At 50.3% G+C, this 27,694-nt stretch overlaps 2 protein-coding genes across 16 annotated transcripts; one reads left to right on the plus strand and one right to left on the minus strand.

Annotated features, from left to right (window-relative positions):
* Positions 1–207: 207 nt before the first annotated feature.
* Smarcb1 (SWI/SNF related BAF chromatin remodeling complex subunit B1) lies at positions 208–22,299 on the plus strand. 2 transcript variants are annotated; one of them, NM_001434638.1, is given in 9 exon segments: positions 208–483; positions 4,333–4,471; positions 6,035–6,164; positions 9,069–9,206; positions 10,301–10,428; positions 13,430–13,596; positions 15,050–15,240; positions 21,498–21,629; positions 21,983–22,299. In NM_001434638.1, coding segments are annotated over 9 exon segments (1,158 nt in total). In that variant the 5' UTR covers positions 208–390; the 3' UTR covers positions 22,023–22,299.
* Positions 20,430–25,710, minus strand: Derl3 (derlin 3). 14 transcript variants are annotated; one of them, XM_087598355.1, is made up of 8 exons: positions 25,591–25,698; positions 25,415–25,477; positions 25,259–25,332; positions 25,046–25,139; positions 24,495–24,690; positions 23,993–24,083; positions 23,775–23,864; positions 20,430–22,654 (listed from the first exon to the last, which is right to left on the minus strand). In XM_087598355.1, exons 1-7 carry the CDS (start codon positions 25,681–25,683, stop codon positions 23,792–23,794), a joined length of 684 nt encoding a protein of 227 aa, XP_087454481.1. In that variant the 5' UTR covers positions 25,684–25,698; the 3' UTR covers positions 20,430–22,654; positions 23,775–23,791. The 14 variants fall into 14 exon arrangements, with proteins under 14 accessions (XP_087454481.1, XP_087454477.1, XP_087454487.1 ...); XM_087598351.1 differs by having other exon boundaries at positions 25,415–25,480; XM_087598356.1 differs by lacking the exon at positions 20,430–22,654 and adding an exon at positions 23,153–23,609.
* Between the last annotated feature and the right edge of the window lie 1,984 nt (positions 25,711–27,694).

Genomic DNA, 27,694 nt, shown 5'->3' on the forward strand with positions numbered 1-27,694 from the left:
GCCATCTCAGGCTGTGCCACTAGAAAAGCCACCGCCTGAGTCAGGACCTCAGTGGCTATTTCTGTCGCTGAGAAGTTTCCCTCCATACCCGCCTGGAAGCAAAAGAAGCTCGGGTCCCTTTAAGGGCCTGCGGGAACGCGCTCGCGCAGGCGGCGGCGCGCACGTTAGCGTCAGCACCCCCACGCGCATGCGCACGGAGGGAGGCCTGCTCTTCGCAGAGACGGCTTAAGAACCTAGTAGTGACGCGAGCGCCTTCCCGGTTTGCCCGGCTCGCCCTGTCCGTCCTTCACCTCCCGGCCTCCGTTCCTTTCGGTCCGACGCGCCTCGGCCCCGCCCCAGCCCACCGGATTCTTTCCAGCTCGACCCCGGCTGCCAGTTTCCCCCGCCGCCATGATGATGATGGCGTTGAGCAAGACCTTCGGGCAGAAGCCCGTCAAGTTTCAGCTGGAGGACGACGGGGAGTTCTACATGATCGGCTCCGAGGTAGCCCGCGGCGCGTTCTCGGCTTCCCGAGCAGCGGCTGGCCGGCTCGAATCCCGGGGCGGGCCAGTGCTCCCCGAGTGCGCGCCTCCATTCATCGCGGAGGCGGGCTCGTGCTCGCAGCTGGGGCGTGGCCTGGTGGGCGTGGCCTCTAGGTTTCCTTACCCACTTAACATCCGACCCTAAGCATCTGCCCTAGCTTAGAGCTTAGAGCATCGAGCCGGTTCACTCTAGGCAAATGGAAAAAGGATGTTTGGGAAGCCCCTGGGTGCTTGGAGGTGCAGTACTGCCCTTGAGCCCTTCGGCAGCTCTCGTGCACCCCACTGCCATGGTCTTGAAACCTCTAGTTGTAAGCCTGAGGCTTAGGAAAACCTCCTCCCCTTTGTGTCCTTGTTTCTGTGGTGGAGTGCAGTAGCATAAGTTTTATGATGTGTAGAAAGTGATTGGAGGAGGATGTTTGCTTTTGAGTGGTTGAGGCCCCAAGGCCAGAAGCACTAACATTTTGGAGATCTGTGAACTGATTTTGAGTCTTTATAGGGGATAAATCTAAGGATCGCTAACCCATAACTCATAACTAGAAGAGACAGCCCCTGTTCAGTTAAGTGGACATAGTTCCTTAGGTTCGCTCTTGTGTGTTGCTACCCCTTTCATAGGGCTCCCACATCAGATATCCCGCATATAAGATAGTGACATTATGATTTGTAACTCTAGCAGAATTATAGTTATGAAGTAGCAACGGGAGAATTTTATGGTGAGGGGTCATCACAACATGAGAAACTGTATTAAAGGGTCACAGCATTAGGAAGGCTGAGAACCACTGTCTTAGAAAAACCCTACAATTAGACCTACAGACCAGCCAAATGTATGAAGTTTCTTTTCTTTCTTTTTTAAAACAGATTGTCTCAAACTAGCTTTCTTCCATCTAAGGGCAACCGCCAACCAGTTTATGTCTCCACTCCCCCCTTCTCTTTGAGACAAGATCTCATTGTGTGACCCTGGCTGGTTTGCAACTCCCCTTTGAGACCTGGCTAACCTTGAACTCACAGAAATCCACCTGCCTCTGCCTCTCAAATGCTGGGATCAAAGCACTTGGTGCCACCACATCCCGTTTATGTTTCCTTTTCTTTCTTTCTTTTTCTTTATTGTTTTTTTTTGTTTTTGTTTTTGTTTTGTTTTTGTATTTTAAGCTGTGGGTGGCCAAGCACTAGGCTGCACCTTTAACCTGAACACTCCAGAGGTAGAATAGAGGGTGAGTTTGAGTCCAGCCTGGTCTACGTAGTCTCAAAAGAAAAAAAAAAAACCATAAAATTCCAATATGTGAAATTTTTTTTCTTTTCTTTTTTTCGGAGCTGGGGGCCTTGCGCTTGCTAGACAAGCGCTCTACCACTGAGCTAAATCCCCAACCCCTCAATATGTGAATATTAACCAGTAGACATATAGCATGTGTAAGGAGGTAGGGCCCACCCTAGAGAGCTAACTAATGCCATTTCAAACTGCCAGCAGTTACCTCCTGGCAGCTGTTGAGTGTCTTATACTCCATTAGGGTGTTGGTTGAATCAGGTAGTGGGACCAGTATTGTCAGAAACATCTAGACTTAGCATTTCTGCTTTCACTTTTTTCCATTAAACAAAAAGTGCAGGCTGCCATGACTGTTCCCACCATCACCTCTGCTACTGTTCCAAGGTGGCAGTGCTGGGGACGTGCAGTCAGGGCCCGGCCATCTCCTGTGGCTCGGAAGGGTGCTGGTTGGCCAGTAGGCATTTGTGCAAATGCAAGGTCAGTACATAAGGAACAATCTATGCAGGAGAATTTGTTGAAAGACGCTTCCCTGAACTGACCAGTGAAAGAGTAAATCTGGCCTGAGCTCTAAGAGGCTGGGGGTAGTTTTGAAAAGAAAATACGTATCTGGTGGAGCAATTGAGAGACAGCTCCTGGTCATGTGGGAAGAACCTCGGGACAGCTTGCTGTGCCTCCTTACCCTCTCGCCACTCTCTTCTCCTGCCTTCCTCAGTTCTCATGCTGGGGAGCCCTGAGCCTTTGCGCACTGAACACGTGTTCTTGCACTGAGTACTCTTGACCGGTTTTATTTTTCTCATGCATCCGAGATGTTTAAACTGGAAATACATGTCTCTTGAGGTAATTGTCATCGAATGTTTTCGGTTTTAGAAGTCCAACCACAGCCTCCTTTTGGGCTCTTGACTCTTTGCCTTCCCAGTTGAATGAGAATAGTTATCCCCAAGACCAAAATGGGTGGTTTCTCACTCCTTGGAGCCTGGCTTTGATTTTGGGAAGAGCACAGGGTCATATAGTATTTTCTGTCTGCAGTATTGTCTGGATGATGGATTCAGTTTTAGACAGATGGGACAGATGCAGCACACTAGCAGTGTCTCTGACCTCTGTGGAGCTGCTTTGGGAGGACGTCTGCAGCGGATATGACTATGTCCCTGTCATCCTGTCATTTGCCACAGGAGTCACAGGACTTTGAAGAAATGAATGCCCAAGTCCAGAATCTTTATTTTGTATTTCAGAAAGAACAAAGACTGATTTAGGAAAAGCCAAGTGGTCCAGCCTAGTGTTCTAGAGTTTGTGGTACACGACCCTCAGAGTAGCCATGGGAGACTACTTTGTAGTGCATGCCTTTAATCCCACCACCCAGTAGGCAGAGGCAGGCCCAATCTCTGAATTCAAGGACAGCCTGGTCCACATAATGAGCTCCAGGCCAGCCAGGGCTATGCAGTGAGACTCTAGGGAAAAAGATCGACAATATCGCTAACTTTTTTCTAAAAGTGAATGGAAACCATCCTTTTACCTTTGGGTGATAGTGACCCACAAACCAAACAGCAGCCAGGAGTCTTTGCTGTTCTGCGTATAGACTCTTGGTCTCAGCACTCTAGCTGTGGGTTACATAAATCTCTTCTGGAAGAAAAGTGCAGAAACTACCTTCACTTCATAAATGTACACTATGCTAGGTAGATACGATGAAAAGAATAATAGAACTGTTCCTTTCTGAAGCAGAATCCAGACTTGAGGGCCTGGTGTGGCCGTGCACACCTTTAATCCCAGGACTCAGTGGGCAGAGGCAGGCCAGCCCATCCTGAGTTCAAGGCCAGCCTTGTCTACATAGTGAGTTCCAGGCCAGCCAGGGCTGCATAGTGAGAATCTCTTAGGGGAAAAGTCAGGGTCGTTAAGCACTCGATGGGTGAACAGAGAGGCCTAGACTCACTGCCAGAGTGAACACCTCACACCCGTCTATTGGTTGTCCCCACAGTGTGACTCTGAAGATAGCATTTCTGAAGTCAGTGAGACCGTAGAGCATCTTAAAAACAGTCATAGGCCTCCGTCTAATCAGGGGCCGTGCTTACTGTATTGCTACAAACAGACTGAGGCTGTTACTGGGGAAGTAGTGATTTATAGGCTAGGCTAGGGATTACTAATACAGTACTTTTTTTAGACTCTAGAAAATTCTTTGGCATCTCTGTTTTGAGTTTTATTACTAAACAAAGCAACATAGGCAACAGGACAAATTATCTCACATCTGTCTAAAATTAAAAACTTTTTGGTGTTTATTGCCTTGTAAAAATATCAAAGTCGCTTCTTAAGATGAAAGAAGGTCACAGGAGTCTTAGATTTCAGAAAAGTGCCAACATCTCTAGTCAGGTCAAAATCATAAGCTTCTTACTAAGCTCTGGGATCAGGAGACACAGATGCCAGCCAGATGTGCACTGCTGTTGAACCCTTGATGTCAGCAGAATGTGTTTGCTGACTCCTGAAAGCCCGGCGTCTGGAGGCATTGTCTCGGCATGGTGGTAGGTAGCCCGACCCTCATAATGAGCCTTCTTGCTTTACCCATAGGTGGGAAACTACCTGCGTATGTTCCGAGGTTCTCTGTACAAGAGATACCCCTCACTCTGGCGGCGACTAGCCACTGTGGAAGAAAGGAAGAAAATAGTGGCATCGTCACATGGTAAAAAAACAAAACCTAACACTAAGGGTGCGTCTTCACGAGGGTTTGTAAACCTGTTTCAAAACCACTCGCTTATGTCACGGAGATAAAACGTTTTCACTCCAGTGTCTTCATTGCAGCCTGACCTCAGTTCGGTAGGGAGCATCCCGGGGCGGGCCACCCTGCCAGTGCACACGGGCCTCAGGAGAGAGTGGCTCATACTCCCCTGTTGTGTGTTCCTGGCTGGGCCAGCGGGTCTGTGAGGGGCTGGGCCAGGGCAGTAGCAGGTGCTGTGAAGACATGTTGGTCTCAAAACGTTTTAGGAATGCTGAGATTTGCTACCATTTGCTGAGTGTGTCGCTGTAGTCATCCTTGCGGCCGTAGACGGTGGCCCCAGCCCTCTCTCCTCTGGGGCTGTCACCGCTTCCCTCCCACAGCACATCTGTCTGTACTACTTCATGTTGACAACCGGCGTGCTGAGCTCACGTGCATGTACCCATTCCGTGGCCCGCCCTGTGCCTGGGGCTTGCCAGGTGAGCCATCTGATGCCAGCAAACCTAGGGCAAGCTCTGGGCTGTGGCAGCTCTTCAGCATGACACATGCTCTTCGTAGTCTTGGCGCCTCTAGATTATGGGCTTGGGTGTGGCTGCAGCATGCCATCTGGCAGGTGGCAAAACTGCTCTCCACTCAGCAGAGGCACCCTGTAGAGAGCTGCCCTGGGCCTGGGTGCATGTGTGCGTGCATGCAAGCATGCGTGCTCCCCAGCACTCTGTCGTCTGTCTCGTCTGTAGGTGCTGATGTAGTTTTGTCTGTTGTGGTAAATTGGGGTTCTTTTACTGCAGGAGCCAGAGCTGCTTTTGTTCACTACTAAAACAGACCCACTGTTGCCTAAAACAGTTTCGTTTGTATCCCTTGGGCCACAAGTGGAGGACGGTCACTAGCATGGTGCCTGCCTAGCTCTGCCTGCCCTTCCTTGAGTTCCTATGAAGTCGCACTGGTCTTTCTGCTGTGCTCCTTCCTTCCTTCCCTCCCTGTGGTTGAGAGATTCCTCCTGTGAAGCTGAGCAGGTCCTGCAGATAACTGGCAGCTCTTGACAAAGGCCCCTAGAAGAGCTGGACTCACGTTGGATGAAGTCTGTCTTGGTTTCCAGACAGCACATCTGCACTGGCTCAGGCATGGTAACTCCTGCTTGAGGCGAACACTTCTTTCCAACTCTCTGGGCTCTTGTTTTAAAAGAAAAGTCGTCATCTTTCATCTGTCTCGTCCTTGCTTTGTGTTTAGATTGTGGCAGTGTCAGACCTCTTCCCACTGGGGTGTTGTCCGGCAGCTTCCTGGCAGCCCCTGAGCTGCAGCTGCCCCGGACATCTCTGCCTCCGAGCCAATGCTCTTAGGAGGTGAATTCCTCAAATCCATCCTGCCGAGGCTTCCTCCTCTCTAATGTCTAGGCCAAGCCTCAGGCTGCTCGCCCTTTTGGAAGAGGCTGGCACTCAGCAGTAGAGTTTGACACCTCGCTTCCCGCCTCCTGCATGTGAGGACCTCATGTGCTGTATCGATGGTTGGCAGCCATCACACTGCAGCAGTGTGACCGCACTGGGGCTTCTCTGCTTACAGACCATGGATACACCACCCTGGCCACCAGCGTGACGCTACTGAAAGCCTCAGAGGTGGAAGAGATTCTGGATGGCAATGACGAGAAGTACAAGGCTGTGTCCATCAGCACAGAGCCCCCAACCTACCTCAGGTACGTCTTCTAATCCTAGTGTGCTCCGGGGACATGCGCGGGCAGGCGGGCGTTCCCACCCTCAAGAGCAGGCTAAAGTGAGCTGAACTGAGCTGAGCTGAACTGCCCTTCAACCCTTTCCTCGCTGAGTTCATAATTGCCTGACCTGGGCTTCTAAGTTTCTTCTGTATCTTTGGAATTCTGAAGAAACGGGCCAAGACTTGGGTTCTGAAATGTAATATTCCAAAATTGGGATTCATTTATCAAAAAAAACCAATGGTGACTTAGATAAATTCCCAAAAGAAACAATAGATTTAAATGTATGTATGTAGGTATGTATGTATATAGTGTATAGTGTATGAATGTGTATGTATGTATGTATGTATGTAGTGTATAGTGTATGAATGTGTATGTATGTAGTGTATAGTATATGAATGTGTATGTATGTATGTATGTAGTGTATAGTGTATGAATGTGTATGTATGTATGGATATGTGTATATGTGGAACTTTAAAAGAACTTTTTTGAGAAGCATCTCATGTAGCCCAGGCTGGCCTTAAACTGGCCATGTAGTTAAGCATGGTGTTAAACTTCCAATCCTCCTGCCTCCACCTCCCGAATGCTTGCATTACAGGTGCATGCCGCCATGCCTGCTTATGCCCAGGACTTGGTACCTGCTCGGCGAGCGCTCTGCTGACTGACCTGTATCCTCAGGTCCACCCAAACTTTGGTTTTGTTTTCGAGACAGGGTCTCTGTGTGTAGCTCTGACTATCCTGGAACTCACTCTGTAAAACAGGCTGACCTCAAACTCCGATCACCATACTTGGAAAGCAGGTGCATTTACCCCGTTAGCCATCTTTCCAGCCTAGAACAGAACTTTTGTTATGGATGGCAAATCACTGTAAATGTACTGTGTTGTATCTGTGTCTCCACACCTCGACTCAGACGTGAACTGAGAAGCCCGTAGGTTTGGTGAGCTGGAGCGATGCTAGTGACTGAACCCAGGACCCCGTGAGTTTGTGTTCCATCTCTGAGCTGCACCCCAGACCACAGTGTACAAGAAACTAGAGTGCAGTGCATATCTAGTGATACGGGAGGGAAACAAACATGGCAGGAATGATTGTCATCTACGTGATCTTATTCTCCTGGGTGAGGCTGAGGATGGAGCTCGGGGCCCCATTGCTAATTGTGTGTACACTCTCCCATTGAGCTGCATTGCAGTCACTGTGACCCCCACCTCTAATCGCAGACCGACCTCTAAAGTGAATGCACGAGGGTGTGGGTCTAAAGGCCTGCGTGGACTAACAGTGACAAAAGAGTGTCAAGAGACAAAAGAAAGTTTTAAGTCCAGACCCCAAGGTGCTGAGGGGAGGTATTGTTCAGGGCCATGCGGTTATGGGGAGCGTTTCCAACCAGGCTTTCCCTCATCTCCTTGTTAGATTGCTTTCTGGTCCCCCTCGGCCCCCAAAGGGGTGGCACTCATCCAGCCTGGTGAGCCATGCAGACGTGTGCTCAGCAGATTCTTGCCGTCCCCCCAAGGCCCCTCAGGGATGTGGTAAGAACATAAGGATAGCTGGACCTCGCCAGGAAGTCACTGACGGAAATTATGTGCACGTGGGTGACACTTTTATGTTTGCACATGTCAGCTGGGAACCCTTATACAGTGGTAAACAGTTTCTCGGTTGTGTCAGCTGAGGGCCAGCTGAGGGAGTACAGGCCTGTTGTCCTGGAAGCCAAAGCAACAGGGAGAGCTATAGTGCTCTGTCAGCCTGACAAAGGGCCCGAAGCCTGCCTATCCTGTCCCCTATTGGGATTCTTGGGAAGCTTGGAGGTAGGGCAGGAATTGAGGGTCAGCACAGAAGAGGTGAACGGTGAATATCGGTAGTTTCTAAATACCAGCCCAGCTGCCCTGGGGTTGTCTGCAGGGTGCAAAAACTGCCAGCCCTCTCCAGAGTTCGACCCCACTCACTTGCTGGGTGGGGCTTAGGAATCTGCCACTTAAAATTTCACGCTCTTCTAGAGCCATATGTCCACGTGGGCTGAGGTAGACACTGGTCCGCTGGCAAATGAGTCCCCAGGCCTCAAAGGAGGGAGCACATCATAAGGACAAAGCCAGGCCTGCCGTGCTTGAGACCAAACTCGGTCCTGTGCCCCTGCCCCACCCTTCCCCAGAGGGTGGTCCCAGACCTTGCATTAAGGGTATTAGTGGCCCTGGCTTTTTAGAAATTTCCTTCAAAAATAAAAGTTAGAGTTAAAGGCTCTGCCACGGAGGACCGAGTCCCACCCTCTCTTAGGAAGGACAGATGGCACCCTTGGAACACTAGTGACGGCGTCTTCAGGGGCTGTGAGCGCAGCGTGGGGATATAACTGAGGGCTTCAGCCTCATTTCTGCTGCTGTGTAAAATACTCTGACCAAAGAAAAGCACCTTAGGAGGAAAAGGGGTTTACTTGGCTCACAGTTCTCCGTTACAGTTCAGTGTTGAGGGCAGGCAAGGCTCAAAGGCTTTACATCCCTGCCAAGAGCAGAGAGCAGCATACGTGTCCTGCCTGCTTGTATCAGCTAACTTGGTTTTTATTCTCTCTTTTTTCTATTTCTTTCTTTTTCTCTTCTTTTTTGGCAGGATTTCACTCTGTAGCCCTAGCTGGCCTGGAACTCAGAGACCACCTGCCTCTCTGTTCCTCCTGAGTGCTGGGATTAAAGGCTTCCCCACCATTCCCTGTCCTGTATCTGAACTTCTGTGGCCTTTGCACACAGGTACCTCCAGGCGCCAGGAGGAGTCCCACGGTGTAAGAAATGCCCAGATGCCCTCACAGGAGCATGGAGGCTGTCGGGCACAGCAGTGCCCACTGAACATGAGCAGGGCGTCGCAGTGAACAGAATCTAAGCCCTGCTCTGATGGGGTTACTTCCTCCTGTCTCTCCAGGGAACAGAAGGCCAAGAGAAACAGCCAGTGGGTCCCCACCCTGCCCAACAGCTCCCACCATCTGGACGCTGTGCCGTGCTCCACCACCATCAATAGGAATCGCATGGGTCGGGACAAGAAGAGAACCTTCCCCTTGTGGTGAGTTAGCGTTGGCCTCTGCACAGGTCCCCGTCATCCTCCAGCGCGCTTTAGTCTCCTTCTCAGATGCTGCCCTGCCACTGCCTCAGACGCTGTCCTCTTCCTTCCAGGACATCATCCGTGGCTTTCCCTATCTTCCCTGGCTCCCTGCTCTGTTCTCTCACAGTCTTCCCCTTCCCTCACACCTCAGTGTAACTCTTGGGGGCACAGTCGCAAGGCTGTCCCTGTCCCTGCACATGTTCCATTTGATCCAAACGCCTGTCTGGAGGGTGTCAGGCAATACCCAGGTGACGTGTCAGTCTCTGTGGCTGCTGAAACAAACCACTGTAGTGACTTAAAACTGTGGATTTAGTCTCTCCTGGTCTGAGATACGGTCACAGACCACAGTGAGGGTGTGGGCAGGCCATTGCTCCCTTCAGAGGCTCTGGGTGTGGCTGTGGAAGCTGCTGCTCACCCCTTCCTCAGTTTACAGCCACAACCATACCACTCCAGTCTCTGCCTCCAGCGTGGTCATGTGGATTCCCCCATGTGTGACAGCTCTCGCTCAGTTTCTTAGAAGAACAGTTAACATGTAGGGCTTCCCCTGTCCATGCCATGCTTTGAGTTGGTGAGTACAGTGGGTCTCCTGAAGACACTTGCCTTTCGTGGTCCCTCCTTAAGCTCTGACCTGTGGCTCTTAGTACCACCACCACCCCCGCCCCGCCCCACCCCACCCCACCCCTGCCGCCGCCGCCGCCGCCCGAGATAGTCTCTGAGCTTTAAGGGGAAGAGGTGATTTTTGTTTTTTTCGAGACAGGATCTCACCCTGTGTCCCAACATGACCCCACACACTTGGCAGATTGTCTCAGCCTTCCAAGGCTGGGGTGTCGGCATGAGCTCCAGACTCTGATAGCGCATCTAGGTCTTCTCTTCGGGCAGCATCTTCCTGGCTCTTCCTGATCCAGTCATGAGCACACTGCCCCGCCCTGTTGGAGAACAAAACCATAGACGAGCTTGAGCCTGTACTGCCCCCTGCATTCCCTGACTGACCTCCTGATGACCTCTTCTGTGCTGCCTGGAGCCCTGGGTGACAGCTGCTGCCCTTTCACTTTCAGCTTTGATGACCACGACCCAGCTGTGATCCATGAGAATGCATCTCAGCCCGAGGTACTGGTCCCCATTCGGCTGGACATGGAGATCGACGGGCAGAAGCTGCGAGACGCTTTTACCTGGAACATGAATGGTATGTGATAGCTGGTTTTGCCCGAGCCTTATTGAAATGCCCACTTTCCTCTAGCTGCCCATCCGGCAGATTCTAGACTTGACATTTGAAGCACTGTGATTTAATTCTTTTTTTTTTTTTTTTTTTTGGTTCTTTTTTTCGGAGCTGGGGACCGAACCCAGGGCCTTGCGCTTCCTAGGTAAGCGCTCTACCACTGAGCTAAATCCCCAGCCCCATAATTCTTAAGGCTGCAAACTCTGGTTCATTTTGCTTCTGCCATGTGCCCTATTCCTTATGGGCTGGGCATGTGTCTTAGGTTTTGTCTGCTTGGTTGGTTGGTTTTCTTTTTGCTGTAGCAGGATACCCAAACCTGGGCAATTTATAAATAAACATAAGAGACTCACTCTGGTGTGTCTCTGAAGGCTGGGAGGTTCAAGGTTCAGCTGCTAAAGAAGGTTTGCATCTGTTGAGGTCTCACACTGCTTCAGCTCCTGGCAGAAAGCGGAAGTGAGGTGTGATTAAGAGACAAAATGAGGACATGGTTAATGTAGTCTGCCTTGTAGACAAAACCAACTTAACAAGAATAAGCACACTCATTAGAGAAGGCCCTGCCTGTCTACCTTATACTTCCACCTCTCAATAAATAAATACACGTATAAATATAAGTAATTCAGAAATTAATTAGCTAGAGCTAGGTGGTGGTGGTGTATGTCCTTAATCCCAGTACTGGGAGGCAGAAGCAGGCAGATTTCTATAAGTTCAAGGCCAACCTGGTCTATGCAGTGAGTTTCAAGACAGCCAGAGCTACAGAGTGAGACCCTGTTCCAAAACATAAACAAAAAAGGGCACTTCTCAAATCAGGCACTCTGATCTGTCGTGTGCCTGCCTATAACCCAGCACTTTGGAAGCGGGCCAGGGGATGGCATAGTCATGGTCAGCTTACGCTAATTTGTAAGGCTCTAAAGAACAAACATACAATAAAACACACACAAACCATTGATAGCCACAGGTGAGTTTGAGGTGCTGCTGTCCTGTGAGTAGGTTAGCTCTAGGTCAGTGGTTCTCATCCTGTGGGGCATGACCTCTGTGAGGTTACGTATCAGATACTTACATTTCAATTCATAATAGTAGCAAACTTACAGTTAGGAAGTAGCAAGGACATCATTTTGTAGTGGGGGTCAGCACAACACGAGGAACTGTGTTAAAGGGTCCCAGCATTAGGAAGGTTGAGAACCACTGCTGTAGGGACCTGGCATGACAAAATCTGTAGTTCTAGTGATTCCCAAGGCATCGCTCAGGTCCGTCCCGCTGCGTCCTCACTGCTCACCCACAGCTTAGCCTCGAACATCACAAGGCCACTGTGCTCTCGTGCCTCCCCACCCTCACCCTCTCCTAGTCCTGCTGGTTTTTGACAAAACGGTGCAAATGCAGCTGATTGGAGGAAAGATAGTCCTTTGCACGGAATGATGCTAGAGCAGTCGGACAGCCAAGCGAACCTCAACCTAATCTCACACCAGATGTTGAACTCTAGAAAGATCACAGACTTAATGTGCATAAAACACAAAACCATAGAACTTGTTGGGGGAAAGTATAAGAGAAAATCTTGGGTGTTTAGGACAGACAGAAGACCCTCTGGACACCAGTACATGGTCCAGAATGGAAAAGACTTCATTAACACTTTGCCCTGTAGAAGACCCTGTCAGAAGGGTCAGAGGACTCGGGTAGAGGTGCACATGTCTGATCCCAGCACGTGGGCAGACTCAAGGGCTGCATAGTGAGTTACAGGCCAGCCAGGCAGGGCTAAATAGTGAGACCCTGTCTCAAAAAGAAAAAGATAGCAGGAAGTGGAATATGATGACAGGATTTCACATATTTGTGTGAAGTGAAAGATCAAATTGTCCAAACCCTAGAAAGCAACAACTTAACCAGAATGATCATGGTCTGCAGAGAGGGCGCAGAGAGGGCGCAGGCTGTAGAACACTGACTGCTCTTCAGGAGGAGCCAGATTCAATCTCTAACACCCACATAGGAGCTCACAGTGGTGTGTAATTCCACTTCAGGGGAATCTAATGCCTTCTGCCTCTAAAGATATAAGACACGCAAGTGGTACACAGATGTGTGTACAAACCCAGCAACCACACATAAATCAGTGTAACAAAGTGTTTTAGAGTAAGGACTGGAGACGTGAACATGTATCTCACTGAAGATGCTTAGATGGAGGGAAACACTGGGAGGTGCTCTGCTTTGTTAGCTGCAGGAGAAGTGCAGAGTGAAACCAGTGACGTCACCTGCTGCTGGTGAGAGTCCTGAACACGATGCTGGGAGGACCAGTGTCTAAGCTGCTCTGAAGAACAGTCCAACACTAAACACGACTGCCTTACGGGAGAGCAGCCGCAGTGTGGGCGTGAGTCCCAGAGCAGCTGTGTACACCAAAGCTCACGTGTGGGTATGGAGAGCAGCTCTGGGCATAAGAGGCAGAAGTTAGAAAAGGCCCGGATGCCCTGCGCGGGCGGACAAGTGAATAGAAGGTGTGTTCTGCCGAATGCTGATCATCAGTAGGTAGGGAGGAATGACCTCATGCATTGTTCAGGAACTTTTGTTAGGTATGGTTCCAGCTCTTCAGATGCTCAGATTACAGAAACAGATATCACAGATGAAGGGTGAACGGTGTCACGTAGGTGTAGCCTCAAAGGGACAATAGAGGGGTCCTGGTACTGATGGAAATGTCCTGCATCCTGACAGCCCAAGTCTCACTCTGGTTCATGGATATGAACCATGGGAAGATGCCCGTGGGCAGGAGGAGATATTTGCAGGGTATGGGCCAGAAAGGAAAGGATGTTTCTTCCTCTGCTGCTGTGAGTGTCTGGGAAGGCCAGGTTCAGGTCTCCAGTTGTCCACATCTGTGTGAGAGAGAAGAGGTTTGTCAAAGGAGGAAGGGATGAGAGAGAAACCAGGGCAGTGTGAGTACCATGAAATGAGGCACTACAAATAGATTGGAATGTTTGCATTTTTCTGGTTTCAGAGAAGCTAATGACCCCAGAGATGTTTTCAGAAATACTTTGTGATGACCTGGACTTGAATCCACTGACTTTTGTGCCAGCTATTGCCTCTGCCATTCGACAGCAGATCGAGTCCTACCCCACAGACAGCATCCTGGAGGACCAATCTGACCAGCGTGTCATCATCAAGGTAGGTGCTACGAGTACACTCAGCCCTTGATGGAAGCCTGTCAGAGTTCCTTGCTGTGGGATAGTTTCTGGGATGACATCTTTCAGGGACAACCTGACTAAGTGCTCAGCAATGGGTGGGCTGACTTTTCAAAGTGTCACATTGTGGGTAGGACAGCCAGTGCTGCTGTATCCATCAGGGGCTGAGCCAGCCCCAGAGTTAGGAGACCCCACAGTGATGTGTGCAGCGTCAGTGTGATGTTCCTATGGGCTGGGCTAGAAATACTTCATGATTCAAATACCTGTTTGTATTCCTGCTTTCAGTTCTTTGGATTTATACTCCAAATTAAAGTTAAGTTAGTTAAAATTAAGCAAGTTAAAATTGGTAGGTCACGGTAGTTGAGAGCACTGGTAGGTCACGGTGGTTGAGAGCACTGGTTGCTCTTCCGAAGGACCTGGGTTTAATACCCAGCATCCACATGGCAGTTCACAACTGTCTGTAACTCCAGGATCTCACAACCTCACACAGACATACATATAAGCAAAACACCAATACACATTAAATAAAAATAAATAAATCTTAGGAAAGAAAGTTCTAGGTCACTTGGCTACCCTTTATTATGCTGAGGACCTACCAGACTTGTACAGGAGTTACACCGTCTTATGCCCCCACTCACCATGCACTACAGTGCCAGTTTCTCCCCGGGGTCGGTCAGTAAAAGTTATCATAACCAGCCTGCCTCCCTCCCTCGTTTCCTCCTTCCCTCTTCCTTCACTCCCCGTTTCTTTCTCCCTTTCTTGTTTGAATGTAGCCATCCTAATGGGTGTTGAGTATCAGATCATGTTGAATCTTTTTTAGCTTCCGTATCAGTGTGTGTGCTCTTATACATGTGTCTTACTGTATTGATTTTTTTTCTTTATTATCGGCGTGTGTCACCATGAGCATGTGGAGGGCAGAGCGCATGTTTGTGGAGTTACTGTTTTCCTTCCATGAAGTTTGGGGCTAGCTTATCTTTCTAAGGGGTGAAGGAACATAGGGTCAGTGTACTCGTGAGCTGCTTGGTAGGATGCTTGTAAAGTGGGGACATTAGGGTATGGATAATGGCTTAAAGTAGGCTCCAGGACAATCTCTGTAAGCAGAGCTCTGCATGGCCAGCATAGCTACATAAAGGTTGATTGCCCGAGGTGGGAAGGACAAGGAAGACACTGGTCAGTGTGGGACACAAGGGGATGAGAAGACAGGTTAAGAAGGGATCAGGTGCCCAGAACCTCAGTGTCTAGTGGCAACCTGGGAAGTTGGTTCTGTTCTATAAGGAGCTAGACAGACAAGGGCTAGCCTTGGTCCTCAGCTTCTGAGTGACGGGCATAAATGCTTCAGACCTGGCTGTTCAGAATGGCTTGTCCCCACCTCCTCCCGGCTTTCCTGGGTGACTAACTTTCCGGCTTTCACTTGTGCTTCTTGGTTCCTGCCGCAGCTGAACATCCATGTGGGGAACATCTCCCTGGTGGACCAGTTTGAATGGGACATGTCAGAGAAAGAGAACTCCCCAGAGAAGTTTGCCCTGAAGCTGTGCTCAGAGCTGGGCTTGGGCGGGGAGTTTGTCACCACCATTGCGTACAGCATCCGAGGACAGCTGAGCTGGCACCAGAAGACCTATGCCTTCAGGTAGGACAACTAGCACACTCACCTTTCCCCTGGTCTTGCATTCTTGTCACTCCTTGCCCCCACTGGGAAAGGACCTCATTGAGAACTGGAATGCTTAGGAAAAGCGAAAGCAGAGGGCTTTCTGCAGACGCAGTAGTTCAGGAAGTTTGTTAGTAGGTGTGAACTCAGATCAGATTACCAGACATCCCAAGAATCAGCTTTCTTAGGGATTTCTGTAATAGGAGCAAGAGAAAAGGGGGTCTGGAGAGAGGCAGTCTCGGGGATCCAGTGCTCTCTGTGGGCACCAGGAATGTAAGGGGTATGTAGCCATGTAGCAGGCAGTCACCCAAACACATAAAATAGTAAGAATGTTTTGGAGTGGGGGGGTAACAAGAAATGAGGTGTGTCCTAAAGGGTACGAGCCCCTCCACCCAAGCGCTTGAGAAGCTAAGCAGGCCCGGGTGAGTTGCTTGCTCAGACTCCTCTAGCAGCCCCTCGGCCAAGCAGTTCTGTTTTCTAGCCTTGATGTCTGTCCTTGTATGGAGCCAAGGCCAGCAAGCCTCAGCCAATGTAAAAGGGCTTTCCTCCCCGGAGTCAAGCCGAGGTAACATTGTTTAGGTCCTGGGAGTGTCACTGATACAGAGGATGCATCCACAGCCAGGAGTTGAGTGGGAACCCACTTTGAGATTGTGCATATGCTCCTAGCAGCAAGGTACCAAGTGTCTGCCTTCACCCTGCTATGCGGCAGCTTTAAGTGCTATGGTCAGGGCTCGAAGCTTCTCGAGGCTCATGATGGGTCCTGCTGGCGTCCTTTTCTTCTATTGCCAACCCTTAGCAGCATTTATGCTGTCATGGCCCAGGTGGCTTCCGGTCTCCTGGTCACCTGCAGTTTTTCCATGCTCTAGAACATGCCCTCTGGAAGGCACCCAGTAGTGTCACATTAGGACTCAGGGACTCTATTGCCTGAGTCCCAAATGTGGACAGGAAGGCCCTGGCTCTGCTGTGATCGATCCTTAGTTCTGGGTTCAGATTTCAAATCCTTGGGTGTAGGCCTACTCTGGTTGAAATCTGAGCAAATAAATGTCCTTTCCATTGTGACTTGCCTAGATTCCTGGAATGTCTCAAGTACTTGGTTTCAGAATCAGAAAGGGCTATTTTATCTTCCCAGCCAGTCGGGCCTGGTGAGCTCTTAGTACCTGTCCTGTGTGTTGGACCATTTGGGCAGCTGGGATGCTTCACACACTGCATGAGACCTAGCAGTGACAGACAGGACATAGGAGAATCAGAGGGGAACAGCCAGCACTCCTGATTCTCCCTGCACTCTCAGCTCTGCATCACTTCACCCCACAGACAACGTAGAACCACTCGTCACAGGCAAATAATTGTCCCTCCCATGCTTACAGCTCCTCCCTGGTAGGAGGAGTCCCAGCCTGGTCTTAGTTGTAAGGCTCTACCATGTTGGAAGCACACTAAACTTCTTTGAGCCAGGCTGCCAATCTCTGCATGTCTCTGTCCCATCTCCTTCCGTACCCAGCCTACCAGTCTCGTTTTAGGGTATCTGGCACCCTCTTCTGGCCTCCCATGTGCACTCCAAATATGTGCACATTGTATACATGCATATATATGGAGCAAAGCACTCATAGAATAATAGAGCAGATAATCTTTCTCAATTAAATTCATTTTTAAAAGAAGGGCTGCAATGGGGCCGAAGAGATGGCTCAGTAGTTAAGAGCACTGGCTGCTCTTCCAGAGAACCAGGTTCAATTCCCAGCACATGCAGGGCAGATCACATCTGTCTGTATCTCCAATTCCAGGGGATCCAACAGACATATGTGCAGTCAAACACTAATGAACATTAAAAAATAAAATAAATTATTCAAAAAAAGCAGGGCCTTAACAAATGCAGGGAAGCAGATTGGATCTGATGAGGAGGAGCCGATTAAGGCAGCAGGAGCTGTTGCTCTTAGAATTGCCTAATAATTCCTCCTGAGCCAACCCTGTGCTCAAGCCAGGGAGCAGAGAACAACTTCCTGCCTGGCACAGGAGAAAACAGGCATGTTACTTGTGGTCGTGAATATGGTTTGACTCTACGTGTGCCAGAGGAAAGGTGGCTGGGAGTGGGCACGGAGCCTAAGGGGAAGCCATCTGGTGAGGGCTGGCTGAGGCAGGAAGAGCAGAGAGAAAAGGAAAGGAGGTGACACTGCTCGGGCCAAGCACTGCCAGGATCGCGTGCTGGGCAGAGGTATGGATGTCCTCAGTCAGGCCTGGCAGCAGAGCCTGAATGAGGGACTGAGAAACATGGCCCTCTCCTTGGGCGGCAGCAGCAGTTAGGGGATGGGCTGGTTAGAGGAGAGCTGTCCTAGAACTCCACTAGCTAAGCCATCCTGGTAGCCACCCATTCACATCCCACACTATGTAGCCATTTGTTTTGTTTTAAAATATATTTAAATTATTACTGTTTGGTTTCAAGATAGGGTCACACTAACTTACTTGAATTCATTCTGTAGTCCAGGCAGGTCTTGAACTTGTGATCTTTATGCTTGCTTTACCTTCCAAATGACAGAACTAGAGGTGTGAGCTGTCATGCCTGGCCTGTTACATGCATGTTTGGTTTGGTCTAGGTGGTTTTCCTTCTGTCGAGCCAGGGTCCTGCCACATAGCCTAGGCTGGTACTATATGACCTTGTGGTGTCTAGCTTCCTAGTATGTTTTCAGGGGTCATCTATGTAATGTTATCAGCTGATCACGTCCAGTGGTTAATTAATGCACTATAGGTGTCAATTCGGCTATGGGTTGTTTCTCTTTTTGGCTGCAGTAAATAATGCTATGGACATTTGGGTTTTGGTTAAACGTGCCTATCAGTTCTCTTAGCTGTCCACCCAGTAGTATTAGGTCTGGATTATGTAACTGATTAACTTTTACTTTGTTTTATTGAGACAGGATCTCACTTTGTAGCCTAGGCTAGCCTCTAATAATTCATGCAGTCCTCCTGGCCGGGCCTCCTAAGAGTCTGGATAATGTCTTGCTGTCATGCCAGGCATTTGGGGAACTGCACAGCTGGCTTTTTTACAGTAGCCGCATCATCGTGGAGAACCCACCAGTGCTGTGGGCCTCAGGGCTGCATGCTGGCCAGTGCTCGCTCTTGACTGTCTAACTGTAGCTTTCCTAGTGAGGGGAAGTGAGGGAGGCTGGGGCTGGGTTTCCTAGTGAGCATCTTTTCATTGATTATTGGCCGTGTGTGTGTGTGTGTGTTTGGAAGTGGCCTTTTCAGGTCATTTACCTGACCCCATGGTGGAAGTCAGTTCTTCCCTTCTACCATGTAGGTATCCTGGCTTGAACTCAGGACCTCACACCCATCCTTCTTACTGGCCTGTGTTTTTAACTGCTTTCTCTTTTTATTGTTGATCTGTAGAAGTTGTTCCTATATTCTGGTATACATTCCTAGGAGGTAGGATCTATAAATATATTCTCCATTCTCCATCCTCTGGGTCGCCTTCCCACTTTTTTTTTTTTCCTGGAGCTGGGGACCGAACCCAGGGCTTGCCTAGCAAGCGCTCTACCACTGAGCTAAATCCCCAACCCCCACTTTTTTGTTTTAAGATTTATTTTATGTATGTGAGTACACTGTCACTGTCTTCAGACACACCAGAAGAGGGCATCAGATCCCATTACAGATGGTTGTGAGCCACCATGTGGTTGCTGGGAATTGAACTCAGGATCTCTGAAAGAGCAGTTGGTGCTCTTAACTGCTGAGCCATCTCTCCAGCTGGCCTTTCCACTTTCTCGATGGTGTTCTTTGCAGCACAGATGCTGATAGTTTGCTGACATTTATAAGTCTGGATAATAGCTTCATTTGTCATGTATGAAATATATGCAGTCTATGTGTGCGTGTCACATCTCAGCCCCGCCTAAAGCAGAGACATAGTGTACCAGCAGCTTGCCCGTAAGATCCCTTTCCCCGGGAGTAGTGTAGAACTTGCCTCTGAGAGCCATGGCAGCTGAGGCTAGCAAACACGAGGACTGGAATTTGGTCTCCTTTCCCCCGTTGAGTGTCCTTAGGCAGGACACGCTCTTAAGTCCATTCTCTCTTTATAGTGACAGTGATTGCTTTTCAGCTTGCCTGTCTGTCACAGGTCACAAAAACAAAATCCCACACTAAGGTCTGGCATGGTGGCATACACCTTTAATTCCAGTATTTGGGAGGTGGGGCAAGTAGATCTCTGTGAGTTGGAGGTCTGCCTAATCTACATACTGAGTACCAAGACAGCCAGAGCTACACAGAAACCCTGTCTTAAACAACAGCAAAACCCCTACATCACACATAAACTCAAATATACTCCACTAGCATCCGTCTTTCCTCTCACGTCATCTTCCAACAGACCCAGGAGAATGTCCTGGTTCTCACTGGCTTCAGAGTTCACAAGTAGGAATTCCCGTGGAGCAGTGGATCCTGGCTGGCTGACTCCAGTGGCCCACAGACTTGGGGACTCAGGGCAGCGTCTCTGCTTGCATGTGCATGTCCCCACAAACCTGAGGCAGCCTGTATTGGCTCTAAGCCCGTCCCTCCATGATCAGCTCTAGCAGTTCTATTTTTGAACAAACCCACTGGTGTGAAAGCTTCCCAGAGTCAAGGGGAGGTAAACAAAAGGGCCTGTGGGACTGTTTGTCAGCGCTTGTTTAAATTCAGAGGAAAACATGTTTTGCTTCTGACTGCCTAGGCTTGGCGCCTTTGAATTCTTTCCTCCTGAGGGGGATGACCTGGAGATGAGGGATAAGTCTGGCTGGGCTGTTTGAATTTCTAAATGAAGCTGCTGAAAGGGGCTGGCTCCAGGGACTGACCACAAGGGAAGGAAGGGGCTGACTGATCTGGCTTCTGAGTCACTGGCAGGAGCTTAAGCTTCCAGATTCTGTAGCCTGTGGGTATGGGTGTTTTACACTGAGCTGTGTGCCTAGGAGCCTCCTGATCTGTGGAACCAGCTTCAGCCCTGCTCCAACCTTGATCCAGGCTCGAGGTCTTTGACACTTTATGTCAAGGACTGTCCCTAGCCGGGCTTTCTGAGTAGGGCAGGCAGGCTCTCAGCTGCCAGGTTTGGTTGAGTGATGAGGAATCGTGACTCTGCTGTCCAACCTAGGATAGGGCTTTGCTTCTGTGAAATCCACCATTCCTGAAGCTCAAAGGAGCCTGTCCTGGCTCTGAAGAAACATCTGCAATGAATGTTGGCTGCTTTATTGTTAACCCTCCCAGCAGTTAACCTTGCTCCCATATTTTAGACAAAACCCACACAACCCAATCAGCTGTGTTTATCTCATTTTCATCTGCCACGTGATGAGTACTGCAAGGCAGGCAGGGGCTTTAGGATGGCCGTCTCGAAGGACAGGAGACAGGGAGGCTGAAGGGAGGGTAAAGGCTGTGGAGGGAGAAAAGACCTAGTTCTAACTTGCTTGAGGCTTCCTACCAGGCTAGACTTTGCTGGATCACATTGGTACCTCCTTATCGTCCTCCTACCCACCCCCCAGTACTTGTCTCTCCTAGCCTTTGTCCCACTTTATTCATTGTGTCCATTTGGCAAGAGGCTTGAAGAGATGAGGTGGAGTTGGGTGGTCTCTGAAGGGCTCTAAGTCTGGAGATAGCATTTCTAGGCTCAGTTCTCTGCCAACCAGCTGTCTGTCTCAAAGTAGAAAGGCTGGCTTCTCCAGGGCTTAGTATGGACTCCGTGAAATGAGCCAAGGGATAACTGTGTACACTTGCAAGCAGGCCAGCCCAGTGGCCCTCTATGAGGAGGTTGAGGCCTCTGAGGAAGAGACGTTTTGCACCTCTATCCTCATCCTTGTAGTGTTCATGGTGTTTTCCTGATCAGTGGGTCTTGTGTGGGTACCAGGGACCGGCTGTGGACAGAAGAGGGTAAATAGGCCTGCTCATTCTGTTACCTGTATTTGTGACACTATTCTGTCCAAAGAAACTACCTCCATAGCCAGGAGCTCCCTCAATTCTTATCAAGAATTGGCTTAAAGGAAGGCTCTCTAGGCCATAGGTGGTGGTACTGTTCCTTGCAGATGGTGCAGATCCTGACATCATGCTTGAGGCAGTGACAGAAGCCATCCCCCAATTGCCAGTCAGCACTGCTGCTAAAAGCAGCCAGGACAAGGAAGAGGGCCTTCCCACCATGCCCTGGCCATCTGCTAAGGGTTAGCAGGGTGCAAAGCAGTGGTTTCTGGGGGACTTCCTAGCTGCTATTCTGTTAAGTAGCCCTTGTTCCTCTCCCTTTCTCGTTCCCTCAGTGAGAACCCACTTCCCACAGTGGAGATTGCCATCCGAAATACTGGAGATGCTGACCAGTGGTGCCCCCTGCTGGAGACACTGACGGATGCTGAGATGGAGAAGAAGATCCGGGATCAAGACAGGAACACAAGGTATACACAGGCACCTCTCTTCCCTAGGAGAGGCGGGGGCATCTTCTCCCCAGGAACTTAGTTTCAAGAGGCAGTTTCTGGAGATCAGGCCCCAGGGTACATTTCCTCAAAGAGAGCAAAGGCAAGTCCTCAGATCATGTCTGCCATAGTTCCTAGTAAGTTTCAGGGTTTCTGTAGAGAGGAGTAGGGTCCGTGCAGCCAACTGGCAAGGTCAGAAGGCTGGAGACTATTCCTGCTAGATTGGGGACCGCACCTAGCTCCTCTAGGAAAGTAGAACGGAAGTACTCCCCAGAAGTAAGACAGCCACCCCGAACTGTGACCGATACCAGCTGACCATTTATTCCCCACTTCAGGCGAATGAGGCGTCTTGCCAACACTGCCCCAGCCTGGTGATGAAGCCATCCATGCTCGACTTCTACTGAGCATCTCAAAAGACTGCCTTTCCTTCCTCTGTGGTAAATAGAAAGGCAACGGGACAGCTGGTGCCATCCTGAGGACTGGGGTAGGAGCCTCCTGGGTGCCCTCCTTCAGCACACATTCCACTCGCTAAACCCCAACACTGTCCCCGAGTCTAGAGACGGGAAGCAGCCTCATTTGGGTTGTGTGTTGTTTTTGTATAGGAGCCCCAGGCAGGGCTAGTAACACTTTTAAATAAAAGGTAACATGTTCAGTTTCTTTGGTACACTAGCATAAAAAGGAGAGGCAGGAGTCCAGCCTGAGCTAGAACCCGTGTGGATTGGAGGGTATGTGGCCAGGAAGATGCGTCAGTCATTGCCTGTCCCGCCCTCTGGTCTGCATAGCCAGCCACAAGGCCCCCAGAGCAGAGTTCAGTCATTGTTGTTTCTGGTGCTTTCCAGCTTCCCAGGGGCTCTCTCTGCTCAGTAAGTCCTTGTAGAGGTTGACAGGAATGTCAGCTCCTGCTGGCCTTGGTCCTGATACATCCAGACAAGCTGCTGCCAGATGGGGGGACCGTGCTGCTCTAGAATGAATCCCTCCTAGAGGACTCGGTCATGGGTGGGCAACACCTGGACAAGACATAATTAATGTGCAAACAGAAGTCTCTGTCAAAGTTCTAGCAGCTCCCCAAAAGGTTAACTAAGTCCATCTCATCTGGCTTGGGCCAGATTCTCCTTCCCCAGCCTGTTGTGGGGAACAGGGAAATAGCATGCCAGCCATGTGCCCGCCTTTTTGGTTAGCAGAGTATAGAGAGGAGGTAGAGCCTCTTCCTCCATCCCCCAAGCTGTGCTTAGGTAGGCTCATTCCTTGTCCGTGGTTTGTGGTATAGAGTGGACATGGGATCCATTAAGGTGACATGGAACTGCACTAAGGCGAGCTTTGCTTGGCAAATTGGTCATACAGGTGGTCACTGAAGATGGTGACACTATAGCTACCCTCACTCAGTGGGTCAGCCTAGGGAGTACTCTACTCCACCCCATCCACCCCTCAGAGCCTGCTAGTTTTAAAACCCTCCCTCTCCACGCAGCAGCAGCCACACCAGGTTTCACTACAAAATTGAGTCAGACTCAGTAGAAAACATTTTTGTTACCATAGAAATGACAGGCAATGGTACGGGGAATTCCCATGCTGTTGGGTGGGCATTCAGGAGTAAGCCCCGTGGGGCAGATGTATACCAACAAGGAAAACCAGGTAGGGACACCTGCCCACACAGGCCTTCAGCTGCAAGACAGATGGGATGTCCCAGAACTACCTCTGCTGTACCCGGGCTGCTGCTTAAATAGAGCTCAAGGCCCTGGGCTCACTAGCATGGCAGAGAGCCAAACTTGTCCATGGGACCAGCTAGAGAAGGTGAGGACAAAGACAGGCTAGGCGGATGGCACCAGCTCTAATGACTGGGACTGAGGTCCCCATCAAGACCCTGACAGACAGACAGCGTGAAGATGAGTCCTTGGGTCTGTAGTTCAGAACTCTGCCGGGCATCTCTAGGCAGTCTTAGGCCTCTCTGGGCTCCGTGTCCTGTCACTGTGGTTGAGCGGAGAGACGATACAGAGAAGTGCATGGTGTTGCTGGCTGAGGCACCAAGGCTGCAGGGAGGCCCAGCCTTCCGAGTGCTGCTCAGCTCGAGCTGAGGTGGAGGGGAAGGATAGAGTGCTGTCTAAAGCCTGGGGCTGACCAGAGTGCGCTTACTGTTCCAGGAGCTGCAGTTAGGCCTCTGGATGCTCCTCAGGGAGGGGCAGGTAATTGGGGTCCTCCTGAGGGTCATCTAGTAGTAGCTTCCTGTGGGGAGGGGACAGTTATACTGAGCACTTCAGTAAACACAAATTCACCGTCCACCCCCCACGCCCCCATGGAGTTGGTAGACTGCCACCTAAGGCGGAGTGGGGGAACTGTTGTCCAACACTCACAAGAAGCTAGGGGTCAGCAGCAGTCTCTTGCCTCCAGGCTGGTTGGGAAAGACATCTTCTAGGAAGTAGTAGATGTGGCCCACAATGATCCCTGTGAGAGAGCCAAAGGCTAGCAGAGGCCATCTTTCACAGCCCAGCAGAACCCAGGTTCCAGAACACGAGGACCCTGCTATCTGCCTGAATAAGACAGAACTGGCCTTGAAAGGTGGCTTGAAGGGGCCCAAAAGTGGCCAGTACCGGGAAGGGCAGGAACTAGGAGCTTGAGAATGCTGGAGGAGTAGGAGCCAGGAAGCAGAAACTAACCACCCCCAGGCAGGACCAGCTCGGTTCAGAAGGTCAACTGCAGATGCAAATCCTGTGGGCCAGCTGGACTGCTTGAGGGGCATTAACCAGAACAGAAGTTGGGATAAGATGAGGGGTTGGGAGGAGTGGGGGAAAGGAAGTGCACTCCCTGATGGGAGCAGCTGGCTTGGATGAGTGGCACCGGACCTGGCAGGCTCACCTAGCAGGTCTGTGATAACCGAGTTGCCCAGAAGCAGCGAGAAGCCCATGAGGGCCCAGGGCAGGAATGGCGCCTGGAAGTTGAGTAAGCCAAAGAAGTTGACCCTCACATGCGGGCTGCGACGGCTCCACACATAGACCAGCATGGCCATGAGGGCCTGTCCCAGGAAAAACATGCTGCCCAGGAATCCCAGCAGCTGGGCAGAGAGTCAAGGATCCTTGGAGCAGTCTGCTGCCCACAGTGCCACTGACCCTTGCCACGGGTCCCCTCATATCCCAAGAGGAGCCTCCCTTTCTGTGGCTTTCAGGTACCCACCCCATCAGTTCCCATGCCTGCTCCTGGCTCTAGCATCCAAACTTCAGAGCACTGTAGTCTACCAGACCACCCTGTATCTCCCTGTCGTGCTATTCAGGGACACTGAAGATCTAGCTGGGGCACCTAAGGCACACGGTTGCCGAGCTCTGAATGCCTGCCTGTCCCTTCTGGTCTGGGTCACGAGAGATAAGAAGGTGTCTCTTTGGTCCAGTAATACTAAGCGTTCAGAAGGATACAGTCATAAGAACACCACCGAAGAGAAACATGAAAACGAAGTCGGCCTTGCGGCCACGGAAAGAACCCTCCTCCAGCATGCGGCAGTAGCGGAACCTGCAACACTGGCATAGGAAGTGCCACGTCGACTGGGCCTCAGTTTCCCCGTTACTAGCCCAGCATAACCCCCACCCGGGCTCACCCCACCTCCAACCCGCCAAGGTGGCCCAGGATACACGAAGAGCATGTTGAAAAAGAAGCCGAATCCCAGGGGCCCGAAGAAGAGGAAGGTAGTGATGAGCCTCCAGACCTGCAAAGAGGTGGGGTGGTGGTGAGGCGTGGGGATGGGGGCAGGGGCCTGGCTGACAGCGCCAGGGTCAAGGCCGTCTCACCTGGAACTTCCGGAACACCAGATGCGGGTTGAAGTAGAGCTGGAAGGGGCTGAGGAGCTCCAGCTGCTGTGGGACGGGGAGCGTGTAAGACCCCGGAAGCAGGCGACATCCCTAACCCCCTCTGACCGGCCAGGGATTGTAACCATGGCGCCGCCACGCCCGCCCGGCCCGCTCACCACTGCGGCCGTGGTGAGGACGCAGGCCGCGGTGTAGGCTCGTGTCACCGCCGGCACCTGCAGGAAATCCGCCGCCAGCCTCTGCCCAGCCATCGAAAAATCTTCAGCGCGCGCGCCGGCAAACCCGCGCTCTTTACCCGCCCCAAGCCCCGCCTCGCTCTCTGAGGACCAATCAGCGTCGGAGGAGCCGAGCCTGGGGACTGGAAAGCCAATGGGAAGAGAAAGCGGGCCGGCCAGGTGTGTTGAGGCGGCTAGCCAATAAGGAAGTCCCACGGTAGAGCACGTGGCGGTTGTTGTGGCTGCTATGGAGGCGTGGGAGGTTTTGTAGCCAATCAGAATTGGTCGTTTGACATCATCTAGAGAAGAACCAATAGCAAAAACCCACGAGCTTGCCACGGGGGCGGACCATGAAAAGAAGCACAAAGAGGCGAGCAAGGGGCGGGCCGATTTGCTGGGCTGGCCTCCGGCCGGCCTCTGCTTTACTGGCAACACCCTGTAAAACTCTGGAGTCCAGCTATCTTGTGCAAGTTCCAGTCGTGATCCTCCTGAGTGTGCGCTTTAGTGAGGATCCGACCGAAGAAGGTTCAGAGCCATGCTGGAGCAAGCGAGCAGACTGGAGAGGAACTTGAAATTTGGTAGAAAGGGCTGGGGATTTAGCTCAGTGGTAGAGCGCTTACCTAGGAAGCTCAAGGCCCTGGGTTCGGTCCCCAGCTCCGGAAAAAAAAAAAAAAAGAAATTTGGTAGAAAAGAAAAATGCTATTAGTTAACCATTTATTGAGGACCTACTGTGTGCCGAACAATCTGATAAATGCTGGGGATCCTGTAGCCAACCAAAGACACTGTCCATCATGGTCCAGACAGTTCAATACCACGCGACCTAGAACAGCTCCTTGATGGAAAATAATGCCTGAGACGAACCTCCAAGGTAAGTAAGTTAACCTGGGAAGCCAAGATGAGGAGATGACATTTAATGGTCACTTCTAAAAGGTCCCTGTGCTCACTAAAAGGTTATACAAACAAAACAGTAACGTGTGCTGTCTAGGATATGGAAACGTACATTTTTTTCATGCGGTTTTTGTGGAGATTTAAAATGGCTCAGCCACTGGGGAGAACAGTAAAGGTGGTAAGCAAATGTGTAAAGTAAGACAACCACTGGGTGTGGTACTGCCTGTCTTCATTCGCAACACTCCAAAGGCAGAGGCAGGCAGATCTCTGAAAGTCCGAGACTTGTCTTGTCAACAGAGAGAGTTCTAGGCCAGCTAGGGTTACATAGTGAAACCCTAGCCCCAAACAAATAAATATCAGTTATCAGATGTATCTAAATAAATACACAAATAAATATACAATTATCAGATGTATCTAGAACCCTAGCAGGAGGAAATCGGAGGCAGGATAGTGAGTTCTCCTCATGACACCTGAGCCACATAACAAAACGCTGTCTCACAAAACTAAACTAGTGATTTCATTTTATTCAAATAAAACTTAACACTTGGGCTGGAAAGATGGCTCAGCAGTTAAGAGCACTGTCTGCTCTTCCAGAGGTCCTGAGTTCAATTCCCAGCAACCACATGGTGGCTCACAACCATCTGTAATGGGATCTGATGCCCTCTTCTGGTGTGGCTGAAGACAGTGATGGTGGACTCATATAAGTAAAATTAATAAATCTTTAAAAAGAAAAAAAAAGAAAGAAAACCTTAAAGCTTAGAATTACCATATACCCCTTAGCAAGTCAACTCAGAACTTAAAGAGAAACTTTTGCCAGGCATGGTGTTGTATACCCTTAAACCCAGCACTCAGGCAAAAGCAGGTGCCAGGCCAATAGAAGCTGAAAAAAAAAAATACTCATGAGCACTTCTGCACTGGAGGCCAGCCTGGCCTATGGAGCAAGTTCCAGGACAGCCAGGGCTACAAAGAGAAACTCTGTCTTGAGGGGGAAAGTGCATGAATTAAATTACCATACAAAATAATGAATTTTATTGTGGCATTCCATGCATATATGTCACTATGTTTTTTCTCATTGATACACACACTCATTTATACACTCATAGAATTATTTACAATGGTGGAAAAGGTAAAGCAGTAAGTACCCTTTGACAGATTAAAG

Source organism: Rattus norvegicus, chromosome 20 (genome assembly GCF_021556685.1).
Source record: "Rattus norvegicus strain SHRSP/BbbUtx chromosome 20, alternate assembly SHRSP_T2T, whole genome shotgun sequence".
In the NCBI taxonomy this organism is placed as follows: Eukaryota; Metazoa; Chordata; class Mammalia; order Rodentia; family Muridae; genus Rattus; species Rattus norvegicus.